The sequence below is a fragment of the Podarcis melisellensis genome, assembly GCF_964234715.1.
Source record: "Podarcis melisellensis genome assembly, chromosome: 2".
NCBI lineage: Eukaryota > Metazoa > Chordata > Lepidosauria > Squamata > Lacertidae > Podarcis > Podarcis melisellensis.
The window spans coordinates 57860048-57877071 of record NC_138529.1 but is presented as its reverse complement, the minus strand read 5'-3'; the positions used below and the strand labels follow the sequence as shown (position 1 = coordinate 57877071).

Sequence of the window (17024 nt, the reverse complement as noted above, 5' to 3'; positions counted from 1 at the left end):
ACAAACTAACAGAGGCTAGAAAAGTTAGGTTTTTCTTTCTTAAGGTTATAGAAACATCATTTTCCCCCCCAGCAATTAAATGAAATGAAAGCACCAAATTCAGTTCCTAGGGGACCACTGGACCCAGTGTTCAGAATCAACAAGCTGCACAAATCACTAGTATATTCTGTGAACAGTGATACATTTATATACTGTGCTTATGATGTCTGATTAGCAATGAGTGATAATTTGAATGTTTGGCTCCACTGAGATATTACTAAGTCAACAACTCCCCTATCAGTACCTGCTTACACCATGAGTGTCTGTCCTATATACTCAAATGGCTTCTAACCACACATTTCCTGCCTTATTTGGTGGGTGGTTTTAAGGGAAATCTTTTTCCATTAGTAAATCAGACGCTGACTTCAAAATGTGTGGAAAATCCTTGCTTGTATTGGCCATTGCTTCCCCTCCCAGTTATTCTTAGTATCTCAGAGTTAATTTAAAGTGAAATTTTGAAATAATAAAAATAAGCTTAAACGTATCGGCCTGGTCAAGATCCATGAGTAATAGTTTGTTGTAACAAAATCCACATATTTTGATTTCAAAAACAGTATCATCGCCACCCACCCCAAGGCTGGAAAAATCCTTTCATGTGGCTAAAAAAGAATATAAATTCAAAAGTAACAGGAGAACAGCAATGAAGCACATTGTTTGTTTGTTTAAAAAAGGATCTAATATCGTGAAACTCCAAGGGCTGGTTCCCACACAAACAAGCAACCATTGTGTTCTTCATGCAACCACATACCTGAATACATGATCACATAAAGAAGCTTTGCTGATGACGATAAGTGCTTTGCATAGAGACAGCAGCTACAACGTCTGTGGCTGCAGCAGCTGCAGGGCTGGTTGATTAGTTGCCTTGCAAGCTCATGGGGCTCCCGCTGGGCTGGGATGTGAACAATGGAGCCATATCCGCAAGGATGTAAATAATGGCAGCCACTCTCGCACTCCTCCAGTGGAGGCATGGCAGTCCACACAAGAACCTGCCTTGTCTGTGAGCACAGTGGTGGCCCCATGAGCTACAGGAAACAGCAGCAGTATAAAGATGCCTAAAGCAGAAATAAAATTATGCAGATTATTTTTTGTACGTGTTCAAGAACCAAAGTGCATTCCTGTAGAAGGGGAGGTAATCAGTGGTGCTTGTCTGAAGTAGCCCTAATGACAGAAGGGACAAACCACCCACTTCTAGTTTTATGAAATCTCATTTCTAATTATCCAGTGGCAAAGCTATTTTTGTTTACATTTTTGTGGGACAGGCTGTCAAATAATTCCAGGTTGGCTATGGAACGGGCAAAACAAAACATAAGGCACATATAAATCTATCAGTGGGGGCAGGGGGGGGGATATCTTCCTTTTCCCTGCAGTATCCAACTCTGGAAAGTTACATAATTAACCAAACAGAGCTCTGCTTTCACTGTACAGTTAATAAAACACCATGATGTCACATAAGCTGCCTCTGCTCTAAGGCCAATTTATCCACAACTTATCCAAACATAGGCTGACAATTATACAAACCAACTTCTGTATCAGATCTACTTCCAACATAAGAGCACATTCAAAATGCTGAATATCCAAAAGAATGTCCTGCGCCTTATGAAGGCAGCAGGGTGAAGTCTTCACTTCAACTACATATTTCAAAGTAGCTGATTTTGGGGATGCCCAAGGATTTTTTTTTTATTTTATGGCCCACATTTTTAAGCAAGCCCTTCTGATTTGCACTTCCCAGTTTAATATATGGATCAAAACACAGTTAATACTCTAGCTTTGTAGTTCTTCAAATGTTATGAAAAAAAGTACCACTCACATTCTGTAACCAATAAAGTTGTGGCCTTTTTCACCCATTAACCTAAAATACTGTTTCATGTGTCTTTATTAAATTTCCCGGGAGGGTTTGGGACTTTGCCACACAACACATACAACTATGCATACATTTTAGAATATGATTCTAAGGGTAGTGGAACTACTAAGAAAGCCGCCTCTGCAGAACGTAACATCCAAGAAGGCTGGTAGGAATGGAGATGGTTATAATGCTTTGCGGACCATCGTGAATATCATCAAATGGGCTGGCAGAATTCAGGCAAGTGAGATGTGGGGTGGGCTTTTAGATGTGCACAAGAATAAGACCAGTGGTATTGACCAGAGAAAGAAAGATGATGGTTGAGCATCAAACAGCTTTGCAGGAAACCTGTAGGAACAGCAATTAAACATATTTGGTTGCTCACCTTGATGGACAAGGCATGATTCAGGGAGCTTTATATGTACCAGATATAAAGCTAGAGGGTAAATACTTTGAGGCCGGCAAGCAAGTGGCTGGAGGCTAATGTCAGCAGGACAGAAATATAAAATGGTATCTCCCTCAATGATAAGTTCCCCACACTGAATAAATGCAGAAGGCATGGAAAATTGTACCAATCAGGCAAGGGCATGAGATCAGGCTCTTTGGGCCACCAAGTTTCTGTTGTGTGAATGTCTCAGCTGCAACCATCCACAGTTCCAACCAACAGCCCTAGTGCCACATGGTGCCATTGCTTGGTGTGGGGTGGAGCCCCACAGCACCTGGTGACAGGAGTAAGAATTGGCTGTGTGCTACCTCACACATAGCATGTCATAATGTGCCACTTGTTTTTTTATCTTGGCAGCTCTTCCAGATAGGCTTAACCAAAGTGGCTTTGTGGCTGAGCAGGGATCTGAACCTACATTCTATACGTCTAACTTAATATTCTCTGGGCTGGCAGATGTTCCCACCCTCACGTCTGAAGGAGAGAACACCTATCATCAGCAACTCTTCTTTGCAGACATCTTAAATGTCTTCCAAATTAATATTCTGCAATAGGACATCCAGAGGGAAACACAGAGAGGGCAACCTTGTTGAGGCAAATGTTTCTAATTACATTAGCTGTGTCTGTGCCAGTGATTCATAACCGCTAGACTCTATTGAGACTCCACAGTAGACAAGTGTTGAAATGAGCTTCTTGTTTGAAAATAGAAGGGGAGGGTGGAATACAGATTTTTTTTAAAAAACAACAACAATAGAAAGAACTCTTTATAGAGTTGAACAAAATATTCAGGAAGGGCTGTAACTAAGCAGTGGGGCATCTGCTTTACATGCAGAAGGCCCCAGGTTCAGTTTCTGTCAAGCCCTGGTAGGGCTGGGAATGCCCAGTCTAAAACCCTGGCAAGCCTCTGCCAGTCAGTGTCAGCAATACTGACCTAGATGAACTATTTGTCTGACATGGCATAGGGCAACTTCCTATATAATGTTGAACTACGTCTTATTCCAGATATTCTTGACTTGATGGCCAAATAACTGAGACTGAGATACAGGGGTTTGTTTGCTTTTAAAGTACATCTGAGAACATCAGCAAGCTGCAGGTGCACTATATACCTCTCAACATGCTACTGGCAATGTCTCAAGAGAATCTCTTCCCATATGAGCCCTGATATAGGAGAGGGCCCCTACGCTAGGGAGATCAGCTTGGCAGGGACCTAGGAAGGAGGTCTTTTCTGCCATGTAATTTTGTTGATGGTGTTGTATTATTATTTGTTTTGTTGGGTGGGTTATTCTTTCTATCCAAGTGCAAAATATGTAAACAGCATGTCAGTACAGATGAGTGAGTACAAGAATGTACAAATCATCACAATCCTTAAAAATACACAGAAACAGAAGCCTAGTCATTTCTCAGTTGCTCCTTCCATATCTTGTAAAAAGAAAGCAGTTGCCTTTATATATGTGTAATGCTTCACAGCACATGCATTTTGTGATCATGTACCTGTACCAAAGAACACAGTTAAAGCATGAAAGGCTGCCCTGAGAAATTTACCCAAGCCTGCTGGCACATTGAAGGTGCTTTAAGACATTCCTGTTCAGGCATGCTCTAATGCGGTCTGAATCCTGTGGGTCTATATGGATATTATGATGGGACAATGAGCTACTTGTGCGTAAAAGGGTTGGTCCCTCAGAGTTTGCTCAGCGTAGCAAAGCTCTGCCTTGAGCGGAGCCCTTTGACATGGCTCCGTCAGTCGCTGGTAGAATCCGACAGTGGGCGCCTGCAGAAACGCTTCCAGCATAAAAGCTGCTTAACGGAAACACGTCTCCTGGATTCCCTGCGTGACAGTTTCCGGCGAGGGGTGGGGGTTCCTAAAGGGGGCTTTGATACCTCTCCGCTGTTTTCACTGGAAGTGTCCCAGAGCCTCTCCTCCGATTCCCTTCCCCTTGGAGCACCTGCTCCCCCCCTACTGGTTCCCTCTTCTGCTGCAGAGTCTCTCCTATTCTCCTGGAGCCCTACCGCCACCTGTTCTTCCGATGGCAATTTCCTGACAGATATGGATAAATGCAGGAAGCCTCTTTATGTGGGGTATGCAACCTAATTTGGTCCTGATGAGTGCAGGACTAGCATGCTTTGTAGCACCCCCCCCCCGCATATTAGTATTGTGGAGAATGGAAATGCTCAACTGATCCCCCAAATTACAGCCAGCTCAATGTCCCCTAAAATGGTTTGCTCGTATCGTGGCACTCTCCTCTAAATATACTAATTCATCAAAGCTTGGACAAGTCCCTGCTAGACAGACAATTACTGCTATGATTCTAGTATCAACATTTTTGCTGAATGATCATAAAATTCCCTTTTAGCCCAATGGCTCATCACAAATACGTTTGGCTAATCCGTGCTGAAGGAAAATATGTACATGATGGGAGACACACCCTCCAGCTGCACAGTATGGACAGCCACATTCTTCTCGGATCAAAGAGTAATTGCATTATGGATTTGAATGGGAGCAAAGGGCTCATGTCAGAGCCATCCTTTTTTCTCCTCTTCTCCCATCAACAAAGAAGCGCAGTATAGAATCTCCAGTTTATTCTGCTGAAGAACAATTAAGTTCTCTCTCTCTCTCGCTCTCTCTCTCAGACACACACACACACAATGACAGCTGATATTAAAGTTCTGTTTACATGACTATTTGCATGCCAATGGGTATATCATATATATAATGGGTATATCATATATACCCATTAGATTAGAGCCCCCCTCCCACCTCGCTCTTGCTGTAAATGGACATATGATCCCATCTGCGATCTGGCTTAATAGAGGAAGTGAGAAACCACAAACTGTGCTGACTAAAGGACCAAGGATACACCAAAAATACAAGATAGACTGACTGTGCAGGGAACTTGGGGAAGGGCAAAGCTTGAGGGAGAAAGGAAAACATACACTCTGCACAAAAACAGATTTCTTTTGTCGTGTTTCTACCTGTTGCATTCCATAACCTTTTTTTATTAATAGTTTCAGGGCTACTTCCTAAGGCTCACTTAGTAAAAGAGTTTTGAAGGCCATCTGCAAGAAACAGCACTGAAATCCTATCAAGCATAACATTATGCCTTTTGGATTTCCAACTCAACAGTCAACAAAGGAAAGTTCAGAGAGGGACTTCTTAATCAAGTTCCCAAACTCGCTCCAATTTCTGATTTGTTTATACATGTGAGAAGCAAAACAGTCCCTGGCAAGATAAGGGATGGCTGACTCACATGTTCATCATTATGGGATCAGTGGTCATGTAAACAGTAATATGGCTGCTATCTTGGGTTGATGGGAGTTCCCAGCTGCATAAGAAATAGTGGCCTATGAAAAGCATTGCCAGGTCATGTCCCTGAGTTCTTGCATTTGTCTCAATACAGTGGGAGATGGAACCATTGCAGGTCGCTCCATCCAGCATGTTGCCCAACCTCCTTTGCCATCTGCTGTTGCACCAACCTAGAGTCATGATTACTGCAAGACATGGATAATAGGACGGTAGGGAGAACAATAGGGGGAGCTGTTATGTATCACCCCAAAAATTTAAAAAGTGTAAACATATTCCAACTTTCCTTTTGTAAGCAGTATAGTTCTATTTGAGCACCATAAAGATCTGGTTCCTTGTGCTGCTTGACAATCCCATCCAGAAATCATTTCCTACAGCCTAAACCCAACAAGAAGTTAGGTCTGCTTAAGCCCATTGAAACAGAAGAGCTTATGAAAGCCTAATGCTATGCTAGATTGAGCACTGTATCTATTCACATACTGTTTGACTGTTCTTCTATTCCTCAGTCCAGCTCTAGGTTGGTGGCTGGCCTGCTTGAAATTGCTCTACGCTTTTAATTTTAATGCCATTGGTTGAAAGTATGGCCTTCCCACTTCCGTTCACAGAGAATGTTTCCTTCTTGCTTACTCTAGTTACTGGATTCTGCTCTCCACAGTGGTTGGCTGAATTGCATATTTAATATCCACAAAGTTTGGCTGGATTGCAAGCTAAATATCCACACCAGCAATGAACTTTGGGACTGGCCCAACCACATGACAAAGTGAGGTAAGCACCTCAAGTAGAAGATTTGAAGGACAGCATGGAAGGACAGCAAATAGATAGTTTATTTAATTTATTGCTATTGTATTTTTACTGCCAGGGAAGGAGAGAGGTGCTTGTGAGGTTTCCTGTATCAACATAATTTGATTTCAAAATAATTTTACCAGACTTGGGTACTGTGCACCTTGACTGGTGGAGAGAGCAGCCATATTTTCTGCTCCATTTTAGGCTGGCCCTGTTTCCAACTATGCAGAAATAGCAAGCACACTGTTATGGTAACGTTCAAATTGGTCCTAAGTCTGCATTGGGGTAAAAATCCTAGTTAAAAAAAAGTGGGTGGGGTGGGGTGAGGGATAGAGTTTTCACCCTTTCCCTGAGAAATACTCTGTGCCTTTAATTTTCACCATATGATACTGAGTTTTTAAAATGCTGTGAGACAATGTCGTTTTCCACCTCTAAGGAGATACTTGGTCACATAACTTTCACTGACCCACTTCTGTCTCCCTGGAAAATTGTTGCTGTCATTCCTGCATTTGTCTAAGCATATCTAGAAAATTACACTTACTGTTACTGCTGACAGACGTAACAGTCATTCAAGTGAATTTAGCTGTCTGGAGTCTTCCTTGAACTTTAAAAAGACTGTTTCATTCCTCCCTCCGCCCACCCTCCCCAAATTTCATTTTTTCCTGGAGCTTGTGTGACCCCGTGGAGGTTACACCTTTCCTGGAAGACTAGCAGGCTTCAACTCATACCTGGCAGCCAGCCAGCACTGCACACATTCATAATTAGGTGCAGACTGCCCCTTCCAAGAGGACGTGTTGAGGCCACTTTCCTAGGGTGCTTTATGCAAGGTCTATTGAATGCTAACATCTGCAGGGACAGGCATCGGACTGATTTGAAAGTCTTCCTCGTGCAACTGAAGGGGCTGCAAACAAAGGCCGGATAGTTTTGCATACGCTTGATCTACACAAACCCATGTAATTATGACAAAACAGGCTTGCAATGTCTTTCATACATGACAGTGTGAATCATTTTCTCTACAAGGAAATGATCTCCCCAGAAAGCACCCCTCAGTTTACCATCAATAAATTCAAAAGAAGAGAAGAGACCACTGTGCTATGCAGTAAAAGGGATAATCCCAGGAAAAGGGATTATCATGATAAATCTTGTGTCTGATTTACATGGAGGTGCTATGAATTACTAGGAAACTCAAGTTTAGTTAAGAGCAAATAGACTGGGTCACCCAGTAATCTATCCAGTCCACTAACTTGCCTCTGACAACAACCACATCCATTCCCCATTCTCACTAGCTCTTTCCAGACTCAAGAGGCTCCAGGAATTCAAAATACTACATAAAAATGGATACCTTGCACATCCAGTAGTGTAGATGCCCACACTCTGAGAAAGGCTTCTCATATGTGGCTGCATGTTTTCCCCAGAAAATATTTTTATGTCAACAGAACATTATTGAGACAACATTATCTAAGGACTGTTTATTTTAGGAGATGAATGACCAGGCGTACAAATTGATTTGCAAATTTGGAATTCTGTTATTCTGCCAAAAGGAGTCACATAATCACCATCTTTCAGGGAGATGCAGGTCAGAGCAGCAATTTAAAGACACAAAGCAGGTTTTAAGAAGGTCCCTAAAACTTGCAAAGCAATGATTTAGGGGCAACAGAGGCAGTACCAGTTGCTGGAAACCACAGGAAGATCAGAGTGCTGTTGTGCTCAAGTCCTGCTTTTGGATTTCTCAGAGGCATCTAGTTGTCTCCTGTGAGAACAAGATGCTGGACTAGATGGGACACTGGCCTGATCAGATTATGTTCTTATATAAGGGTGGATCAGAAATGACACTGGAAGTAAACCAGTGTTAGGAAACTGACTTACTTGAAGCATGGCCACTCTAATCCAATACGGTATACATTGACAGGCTTCAATTCCCTAGACAGGGGGCTTTCTCAGTCTTAGGGGCAGATAGTTGGAATTTGAACCTGCGACCTCCTGTATGCAAAGCATGTATTTTACTACTGAGCAATGACCCTTCCCAAGGGGAAAGGGAGAATTTAGGATAATGTGCTGCCATTCGTGCGATTGACTTCCTCCGATCTTGGTTTATCCTGCAAGCAGGATAGCAAACCAAAGTCAAAATCTGGTTTGTAGACCTGAGTTGGAAATGGCACACTATGGTTTGCTGCAGATTTCTGAGAAAGGAAACCCCAAAGTGACTTGTGCTTCTCAGGGGCTTGATAGACCTCTGGCTTTTACAGCATGCCTGGTATTATGAAAACAGGGCAGCTGTGAAGCTGGCAAACTATGTTTGGCCTGGTGGTAACAAGAAACACCGGACACCTGCCGCACAGCACCCCAAAACCAACAGAGATCCATCTGCTTCACAGCACTGTATTTTCTTCAAACCACTCAAGTACTTACGTTGATTTGCCGCAGATTTTCCTATGGTACCACATTTTGCAGTTTGGCAAGTATTTCTGGTTTGTTCCCATGAGCTTCAGCACAGCACACACATTGGGACTACAGGTAAAGGAGAGAAATATATATATATTGAGTTCCCTATACATAACCTGGCATTCAAAGACGTCTTGTAAATAATAAGTCCTAAAAGAAGCACTGTATTTATAAAGAAGGAATCATTACCCCCACAGTTTAAATTTCCATGAGATCAGAATATAAATCATAAATGAAGCTGAAATGTGAAAGACCTTTCTTTTCACTAAGCCAGGTTAGATTTCCTCCACCTCTATTGCACCCTTCCTTTGAATGCATTCGAACTTTGTATATTTCCACTAGGGCAAGTGATCCCCTGAGTGAGTGTGTTAGCGAATGTGAGTTATAACTTTGGAAGAAATTTTCATCCAATTTAAATTAACTCTACTTCAGTTTTGATGAGGAAAAGGATATGGAGGACAGCTGATTGACAGGGGCTTGGAAGAGAGCCTGCCTGCTACCTTCCTGCATCAAAGTTCATCACTCATGGATAGAAGGACGCTCATGGGGAACAGTTTACACACAGAGACAGAGACAGACTGGGGGTGGAGAAGGCTTCTGTGTGGCTTGACACAAATGCACAAGTGTGAAGGTTCCCAGAGAGGAGATCTTGGCCATTGTAAACTCAAAGGCAAATCCTGGCAACAGCCCCTGGTTTGTGGGGAATGCGACAAACCATAAACCTTGGCTCAGATAACACACCATGGCTTTACATCACAACAGCAGGACCAGAGGAGCAAAGCAGCTCTCTATGGGATCCTGCACACTCATGCATTTGCACCAAGCTATGGTTTTGGCTTAGCATTGCTTGTGAATAAGCTGACTGATGATAACGATGAAAAACACCAAGTAATGCAAAAAGGGCCTTTCCTTCAAGTAACCACAGGGGGCAAAACAATAGAAGGATAAGCTACTTGCATGAGGAGTGCTTTTCTTTCCCCTTCACCCTGTGATAGGAATATCATAGTGACGTGTGTGAGAAAGAAGGAAAGAGCAAAAATGAAGAAATGATGTGGACTGAGCTGACTGCATTGGTATTTCATATTAAAAAGTCGGCATTCAAGTGACCAGTTCCACCCATCTGTTTGGGATATTCACACACAACACCACAACATGATGGGACAACAACAAAGTGAAATGAATCTTATACTACCGAGTGTGTGGGTGACTATGAGTGAGGAAAGGTGATGATAAAACAGTGGTTAACGCAGGATCTAACCAAGATACAGAATCTAGTCCCTGTGTTAACAATGATAGGATGGGATAGGATGTGGGAAGCCCATATTGAAATCTTCCCTTAGCTACAAAGCTTACTTGTTGGCTTTGGGCAATCATTATCTCTCAGCCTAGCCTGCACCACCAAGCTGTTAGGAGGATAAAACGCTCCCCTAAACTCCTTGGAAGAAAGGCAGGAAACGAGCAATGTCAATTCCAAATACCTGATCTATGAAATAGAAGGAGCATTTCTGGCTATCAGAACTACTTGCCCTTGATAGTTGTGTATTTAATTTCATCCAGTTGTTTCCTTGTTTTTAAGTTAATTTGTGGGTGGGTGTTGTTGTGTGAGGGTCAGGATAAGTATTACGATCTAAATAAGGGCCCGGAGAGAAGGAACCCCAGAGCCCATTCACAGCTAAGCCTGTGCTTGCCTGTTGCTTCCCAACTTGCACCAGAATTCTCCGAATTGAATGCCCCTAAAAGGACCACACTTGTGACTGTTTACGCACCAATGAAAAGAGCATCTAGAGAACTGCATTCTATCAACACTCGGATCCCTCTGACTTATCAGCTCCTATTGTAGTACTGGCTTTCTCAATCTGTCCCTTCAAACATCTTGAACTTCAGCCTCCATCAACCACAGCTAGCATAGCCAACCGTCATGGAGGATGGGATCTGTAGTGCAGCAAAAGCTATATAAATACTTTAAAAGGGACCCCTGACTGTTAGGTCCAGTCATGGACGACTTTGGGGTTGTGACGCTCATCTCGCTTTACTGGTCGAGGGAGCCGGCGTACAGCTTCCAGGTCATGGCTAAGCCGCTTCTGGCTAACCAAAGCATGGAAATGCCATTTACCTTCCTGCTGGAGTGGTACCTATTTATCTACTTGCACTTTGACGTGCTTTCGAACTTCTAGGTTAACAGGAGCAGGGACCGAACAACGGGAGCTCACCCCGTCACGGGGATTCAAACCGCCAACCTTCTGATCGGCAAGCCCTAGGCTCTGTGGTTTAGACCACAGCGCCGCCCGCGTCCCCAAATAGGCCTTTTAGAATTTGCCCCCAAATGACTAAAGTGATTTGTTTCCTTCATACTCAAAGCCTTCCAGGAGGTTTTCCATTCCTGCATGTATCAGCTTGGCTTGATTCACATTTCTTTGGTTTCAGTACGCCTGAAGTTCCCCTTAATGCCATCAGCCTTATTAAATTCACTAGTGGCATGAGCCTAAAATGTGCTATTTCAACAGCTGTGCTTAAAGAGCTTACACGTGTTCATGCCATTTAGGACAGAAATGTTAACCAGCTCTACTGTTAGTAGAATGAGATGACTACCTCAGGTAGTTGATTTTGAGTGTCATTTAATTTATTATTGCTTGCATTTTTACTGCTAAGAAGGGGAAAGAGTCATTAGTGGGGTTTTCTGCCTCAGGTGCCAAACTAACATAGCTGGCCTGGATACTGAGCACCTTAATTTTATTTTTTTTGGTGGGGACGGGAGAAGCAACCACATTTATGGTTCTGCCTTATTTCACTTTGTCTGTTGAATTGGCTTGGCAGGGGTAAGTTTGGAAAGGTGAGCACAAATGAACAGCTTAACACTTGGCTAACTGAACCTTTGTCCATTTAAATGTAAGGCAAATGTTGGCAAGAACTGGATTGACTTTCAGTCATCTGAACACAATATTGGATGCATTCCTTAAAGAGAAAGAGTGAGATGTGCAGCCAGTCCATGAAAGGTGGGTGTAGGGTTAGTGCCAGTATGCTGTGCCTCAAGGGTAGCCAACCTTCAATTCCTACAGCACTCTTCTCTAAGCAGGAAGAGTTCTATGTAACTTGAAAACAGACTACCTGAACCATCCCGTGCAGTAAATGGAAAAACAAAAAGATACAATCTTGCCTCCTATTCTTTCAGACCTACCTAATAGAGAATAAATAACTGGCAGGAGAAAGAGCCTCACTCTTTTGGGAAACACAGCTCATCTCCACAAGCCATTTGATCCCCACTGACCATTATCCAAGTGGATCCCCCAGCTGTTTAAAACTTGCTTTTTAATCCATGGATTGGGATTTTCTCTTCGTTTTCCAAATGCTTGCCCCTCCGACCATCCCTTAAACGAATTACACCGGAACAGGAGACGCGTTTTTGGACCAAGAGACATTTCTGTGGAACCCAAAATCTAAACTGAAATCTAAAAAAATAATCTAAACTCGAGAGGCAGCAGGGCGGCAGCGAAACACCTTCGGCCCATCATGTGGCCTCTGCTTCGCGTTCTCCAAACCATCGCACATCCGTTCTGAGGCGAACGCGTCTCCCGCATTTTGCACGAGCCAGGCACACTGTGCAAGAGGCACCGGGTCCCGCGGGTTGGGTGGATCACCAGATCGCTTCCCCCCCCCCCCCAATTTAAGTTCAGAGACTTACCCTTGATGCCTGCCCCGGAGCCGGCTGTGATGCAAGATCTGCTGGTAAGGGGTCCGAGTGGCAGCCCAAGAGACGCTGGCCCACAGAGCCAGGGCCAAAGGCAGCAGCAGTCCCGAGCGCATCGTGACGGAGGGGGAAGACCCGAGGCGGCGCGAGGAGACGAGCGGCGGGACGGCGGAGTGAGCCGCTCCCCCTGTTGCGCGGCGGAGTTAAATAAGGGCGTGAGGAGCGAGGGGGCGGAGACAGGCCCCTCCGGCGGGACGGCGCTCGGGGGTGGGGCGGCGGCAGGCCAGGGGGCGGAAAGGCGGGTGGGGTCACCTGAAGCTGCTCTCGCGGCTCTCTCCGCCGGCTCCGCCAGCCTTCCTTCAAACTCCAGAGCAAGTTTTCCGCTCGGCCTGCCGGGGTCTGGTAGAAATCTCCCGTCCCTTGCTACCTCCCTTGCACACCCGCTACCTGCCGCCACCATTTGTTCCACTTCGTTTGCGGATAAGAAGCGGACCCTGAACACTTTTGCTTTGCTTTTGGGCCTTTGAATGACTGCCCTCCAGAGGGAGGAGGTGTCGGAACCGCGCCGTCGTTTGTCCCCCTGGGATGAAAGACGGAGGAGACCCCTCCCATTCAGCCAAGGGCTTGTGCGGGAACAGTAGGGGCAGTCTGAAGAGTGTGTGTGTGCTTTGAAAGGTGTCCCGTCCCCCTAAAACAAACAAAACCGAATTCTTCCTTTTAGGAATTCTAGGTTCTGAAACCCCAAGGGAGCAGAAAAGACTCTGTATGGGATCGCGGATGTTATTGGCCCAGAGATGGAAAGAAGGTAAAGTCCCTACCAGAGAAGAATGGCAGATCAAGTTGATGGATTATGCCAAAATGGCTAAAATGACCGGAAGAGTCAGAAATCAGGAAGACCAAAATTTTAATAAGGGAATAGGGAAAATTTATAACCTATCTTAGAAACCATTGTAAACAGTTAACATCGTTAGTAGGTTTGGAATATCACTTGTAGCTGAATGGTGAACTGTGGACACAATGGAGATGTAAAAAATTTGGACTATCATAAAAGATGCAGAAGGAAATGATTAACGTTAGGACCCAGAAAGGGGAGGAGGGAAGTCCAAGAGATTCTTTGGAATCTTGTTTTTATGTTATATTCCATCTATGGCTAAAATTTTAATTGAGAAAGCAAATAAATGTTTTTTTTAAAAAAAAATTGTTGGGGTCCGTTTACTAATCCATGGTGCTTTTGAAGCCTGAGTAGGACAGGGAGCCCCTCCTCCCTCCCCACGTCCTATTTATTAATGATGACTTCTGCTCAGGATGATATCTGAGTGGCTCCATGCAATACCACCTTCAATGCTGTGTGCTTGCAAAAGTTTTTAGGTAGACATCTCCTTCATTTCCAGTCTGTGCATGCCCCATAATGTCCTGCTGAACTCTTGCAACTCTTGCTAACAGGAACTCATGGTTCAGCTCTCTCTTCACTAATCACAAGGTGTGATCAAGGCTTTGGCTTCCTTGTCCTGAGTCTATACAATTGTGCAGTCTCACTAAACCAAGGGTAGGCTTGTCCTGTGAACCAAGCATTCTTTTGGGCAATTCAGTCTTAAGTTCTCCAACTACGGGAGGTGAGAGTCTCATGATGAAGTTCTTGTGGGACCATCAGCACAATAAAAGACTGGAAAACAGTTTGCAAAAGATACAGTCACATGCACCATTCATAATTTCTGTAGTGCTTGCTTTGTGCCTAAGAGTACATCTGCATGTCAACAAGGGTGATCTGGTAGACTACACACACACAACTTACAAACAGTTTTTGACTTCACCAAAGCCTCAGTAGTAGACTTTAGTCAAGCAGTGTTCAGCTTCCTACTTGTCGAAGCAGCTTGATTTAGAATTGTAGAGGGTCATCTACTCTAGACCCCTTTGCCCAACATGGGCCTCAAACACGCATCCATGAGATTAATAGTCTCATGCTCTACCGACTGAGCTATGCTCCTGAACATTCACCTCTACTGCCTCCACTTATATTTGGTAGTGAGGAATTTAACATAGGTGGCAGTAGATATACTAGATCCCAAGAGGAGTGGCCATTCCTGCCTCAAGACAAAGGGAAGGTAAATGAAATGTAGGTGAGCAATATTGACGAACATTTAAAAATTTTCTGTTGCAATTGGCAATTGGTCTCTAGGAGTATGAACACCAAACGATTGTTTTCTGCATGATCATTTGGGAATACCTTTTTCGTTGTCCCAAGTTCTTGAATATGCTGGAAATAATGACTATTCACACGCAGACACAAAAATGCTTTTATACACATTTTCAAACCAAGAAGCAGCCAAGAAATAGCAGCTGTTCCAGTACAAGTCAGGAAGCTAATTTCTCCCAAAGGTATCACGGGGCTAAACAGAAGAAGCCTTTAGTGATGACAAAGCTTTATTATTTGGAAAGCACTCCCTCTTTTTTCCTTTCGTAAGCAAAATATGAAGAGCAAATGACTGAACATTTTGCTCAGGCATACTGCTGTTCTTGTTATGTGAACTGCGTAGGACAGCCTCACAGTTGGTAGCCATTTAGGGAGAATAACTAGGACCTTTTTCATGGGTTTCTGCAAGTGGGGAGAGCAGAGCAGTAGTCACCACTGAATTTGAAATAAACAGCACTAAAATAAAGTAGAAAACATGAATGGATATAAAGAGTGTCCAGGAGTAATGAAGTATGTCCAATCACAGTGATTTCCACAAAGTATTTTTATCTTCTATTTTTATCCTCCACAAAGTATGCTTATTTTTGTTTCAGTTTTCACTTCTGGTAAGAAAGTTTTCTCCCTGTGATTTCTGGCCATCAGATGAGGTACACCTGCATGGTCCTTAGGGCTTACCCAGGTTTTGTAACACCTTGCCCATTTCAGGATCATGGAGCTGTCTTAGACATTTTTGGCCTCTGGGTTACCGCATCCAAGTGTTCTCCATCATGGGCACCAGATAATTCTGATGTGATATCTCTTAACCATGAGCTACATAGAGAACTTGGATTCTAATCTTCAGAATCAGATTTTATGTGTGATGCCTTTGATGTAACAACAATCCACCACCAGCAAGTGTAAGAAAGCAACAAGCGATTATCCCATCAAGTAAAAATTCCATGTAAATAGCACCTTACAGCTCCTAAACGTGTTCTGGGGTTTCCCCTCAACCTTCCGGAGCAGATTTAGGCAGCAATGCAGGGGCATGGGGGGGGGGAGGAGAGGGAGGGAAGGTGAGTGAGTGGACCTCATGCCACGCATGCAACAACTTAGCTAAATCCCACCCAACATAAATTAGTGACCATACTAAAACTTTTCATTTATTTATATCCCACCTTTTCCCATGAGAGGGACTCAGGATGGTTTACAGAAAAAATAAGAACAGCTAAAAACATAGGGAGGAGGAGTTATTAAAAAACACTTAAACATTAATAGAAGACATCTGAAGGCAGCCCTGTTTAGGGAAGCTTTTAATGTTTGATGTATTACAGTATTTTAATATTTTTTGGGAAGCTGCCCAGAATGGCTGGGGAAGCCCAGCCAGATGGGCATGGTATAAATAATAACTTTATTATTATTTATTATTATTATTATTATTATTATTATTATTATTATTAGATTTTAAAATCTCTCTTTCTCTTTCCCTCCAAGATCTATTAAAAAGATACAGATGATTACAGTAAAAACACCATGGCACCAGCCCTTTCATTAAAAGCAGTCAATCCTCCCCAAGCAGGTCTTCACCTGCCAGCAAAAGGACAAGAAGGGAGATGGTCTACCTTCTCCAGTCAGGGAGTTCCAAAGGCAGATGCTGATGTGCTACCTTGGTAGCTTCCTGTCTGACATCAAAGATCTCAAGGGACCTTCAAAACACATTTATTTAATCAGGAACCCTAATAACACAGGTTCCTCATAGCAGGTAGGCTTTTAAGTGTGTTCACAATCAAGCCCTTGGAAGTTAAGCCACCAGAAAAGGCTCTTTCATGCTTGCCGGCTGCTGATGGCAATTGGACACAGATCAACAGGGCTTGCTTCCTAGCAAGCGCACAAAGGAGTGTAGACTCAATCTCTTCAGCTGCAATTCAAAAATGTCATAATTATGACGGGGAAGAAGAGTGCACTTCTGGAAGTCTATGTGTTGTTGGGTGGGGGGTTGTGACAGCTGAATTCAAGGAGAAAACAGCTCTCTCTATCCCACTGAATAATTGGCTTTTCCATTGAAACTGTTTCCCTTGAAAACTTCAGTTGAGGGAGCGCCTGCATTAAAAATGTTTAAAGTAGCTCCATCTGCATGTTCACTTCTCCTTAGCCTGCATCACTGATGAGATGTGTGTTGTGCTGCTAGACGTAGTCAGGTAGTTCTGCTTACAATGCCATAGAGAACACAGTTTGGTAAGACTGTTCTGCCAGGCTCATATGAGCTGGAAAGATGCAGCTAGACTTTTCAAGCTGAACTTTTTATTGTGAAAAGAAAGAACGAGCAGC

The 17024-nt window shown here is 43.5% G+C and overlaps 1 protein-coding gene across 1 annotated transcript in view; it reads right to left on the bottom strand.

The window, feature by feature from the left end:
- The window catches only part of TGFBI (transforming growth factor beta induced), a 40199-nt gene extending 27484 nt beyond the window's left edge, over nucleotides 1-12715 (bottom strand). Inside the window, exons 1-2 of the mRNA XM_081893978.1 lie at nucleotides 12524-12715; nucleotides 8812-8910 (exon numbers count right to left, since the gene is read on the bottom strand). Coding sequence (XP_081750104.1) covers nucleotides 8812-8910; nucleotides 12524-12645 — 221 coding nt within the window. The 5' untranslated portion in view covers nucleotides 12646-12715. The remainder of the gene's footprint in view (nucleotides 1-8811; nucleotides 8911-12523) is intronic.
- Nucleotides 12716-17024: the final 4309 nt, after the last annotated feature.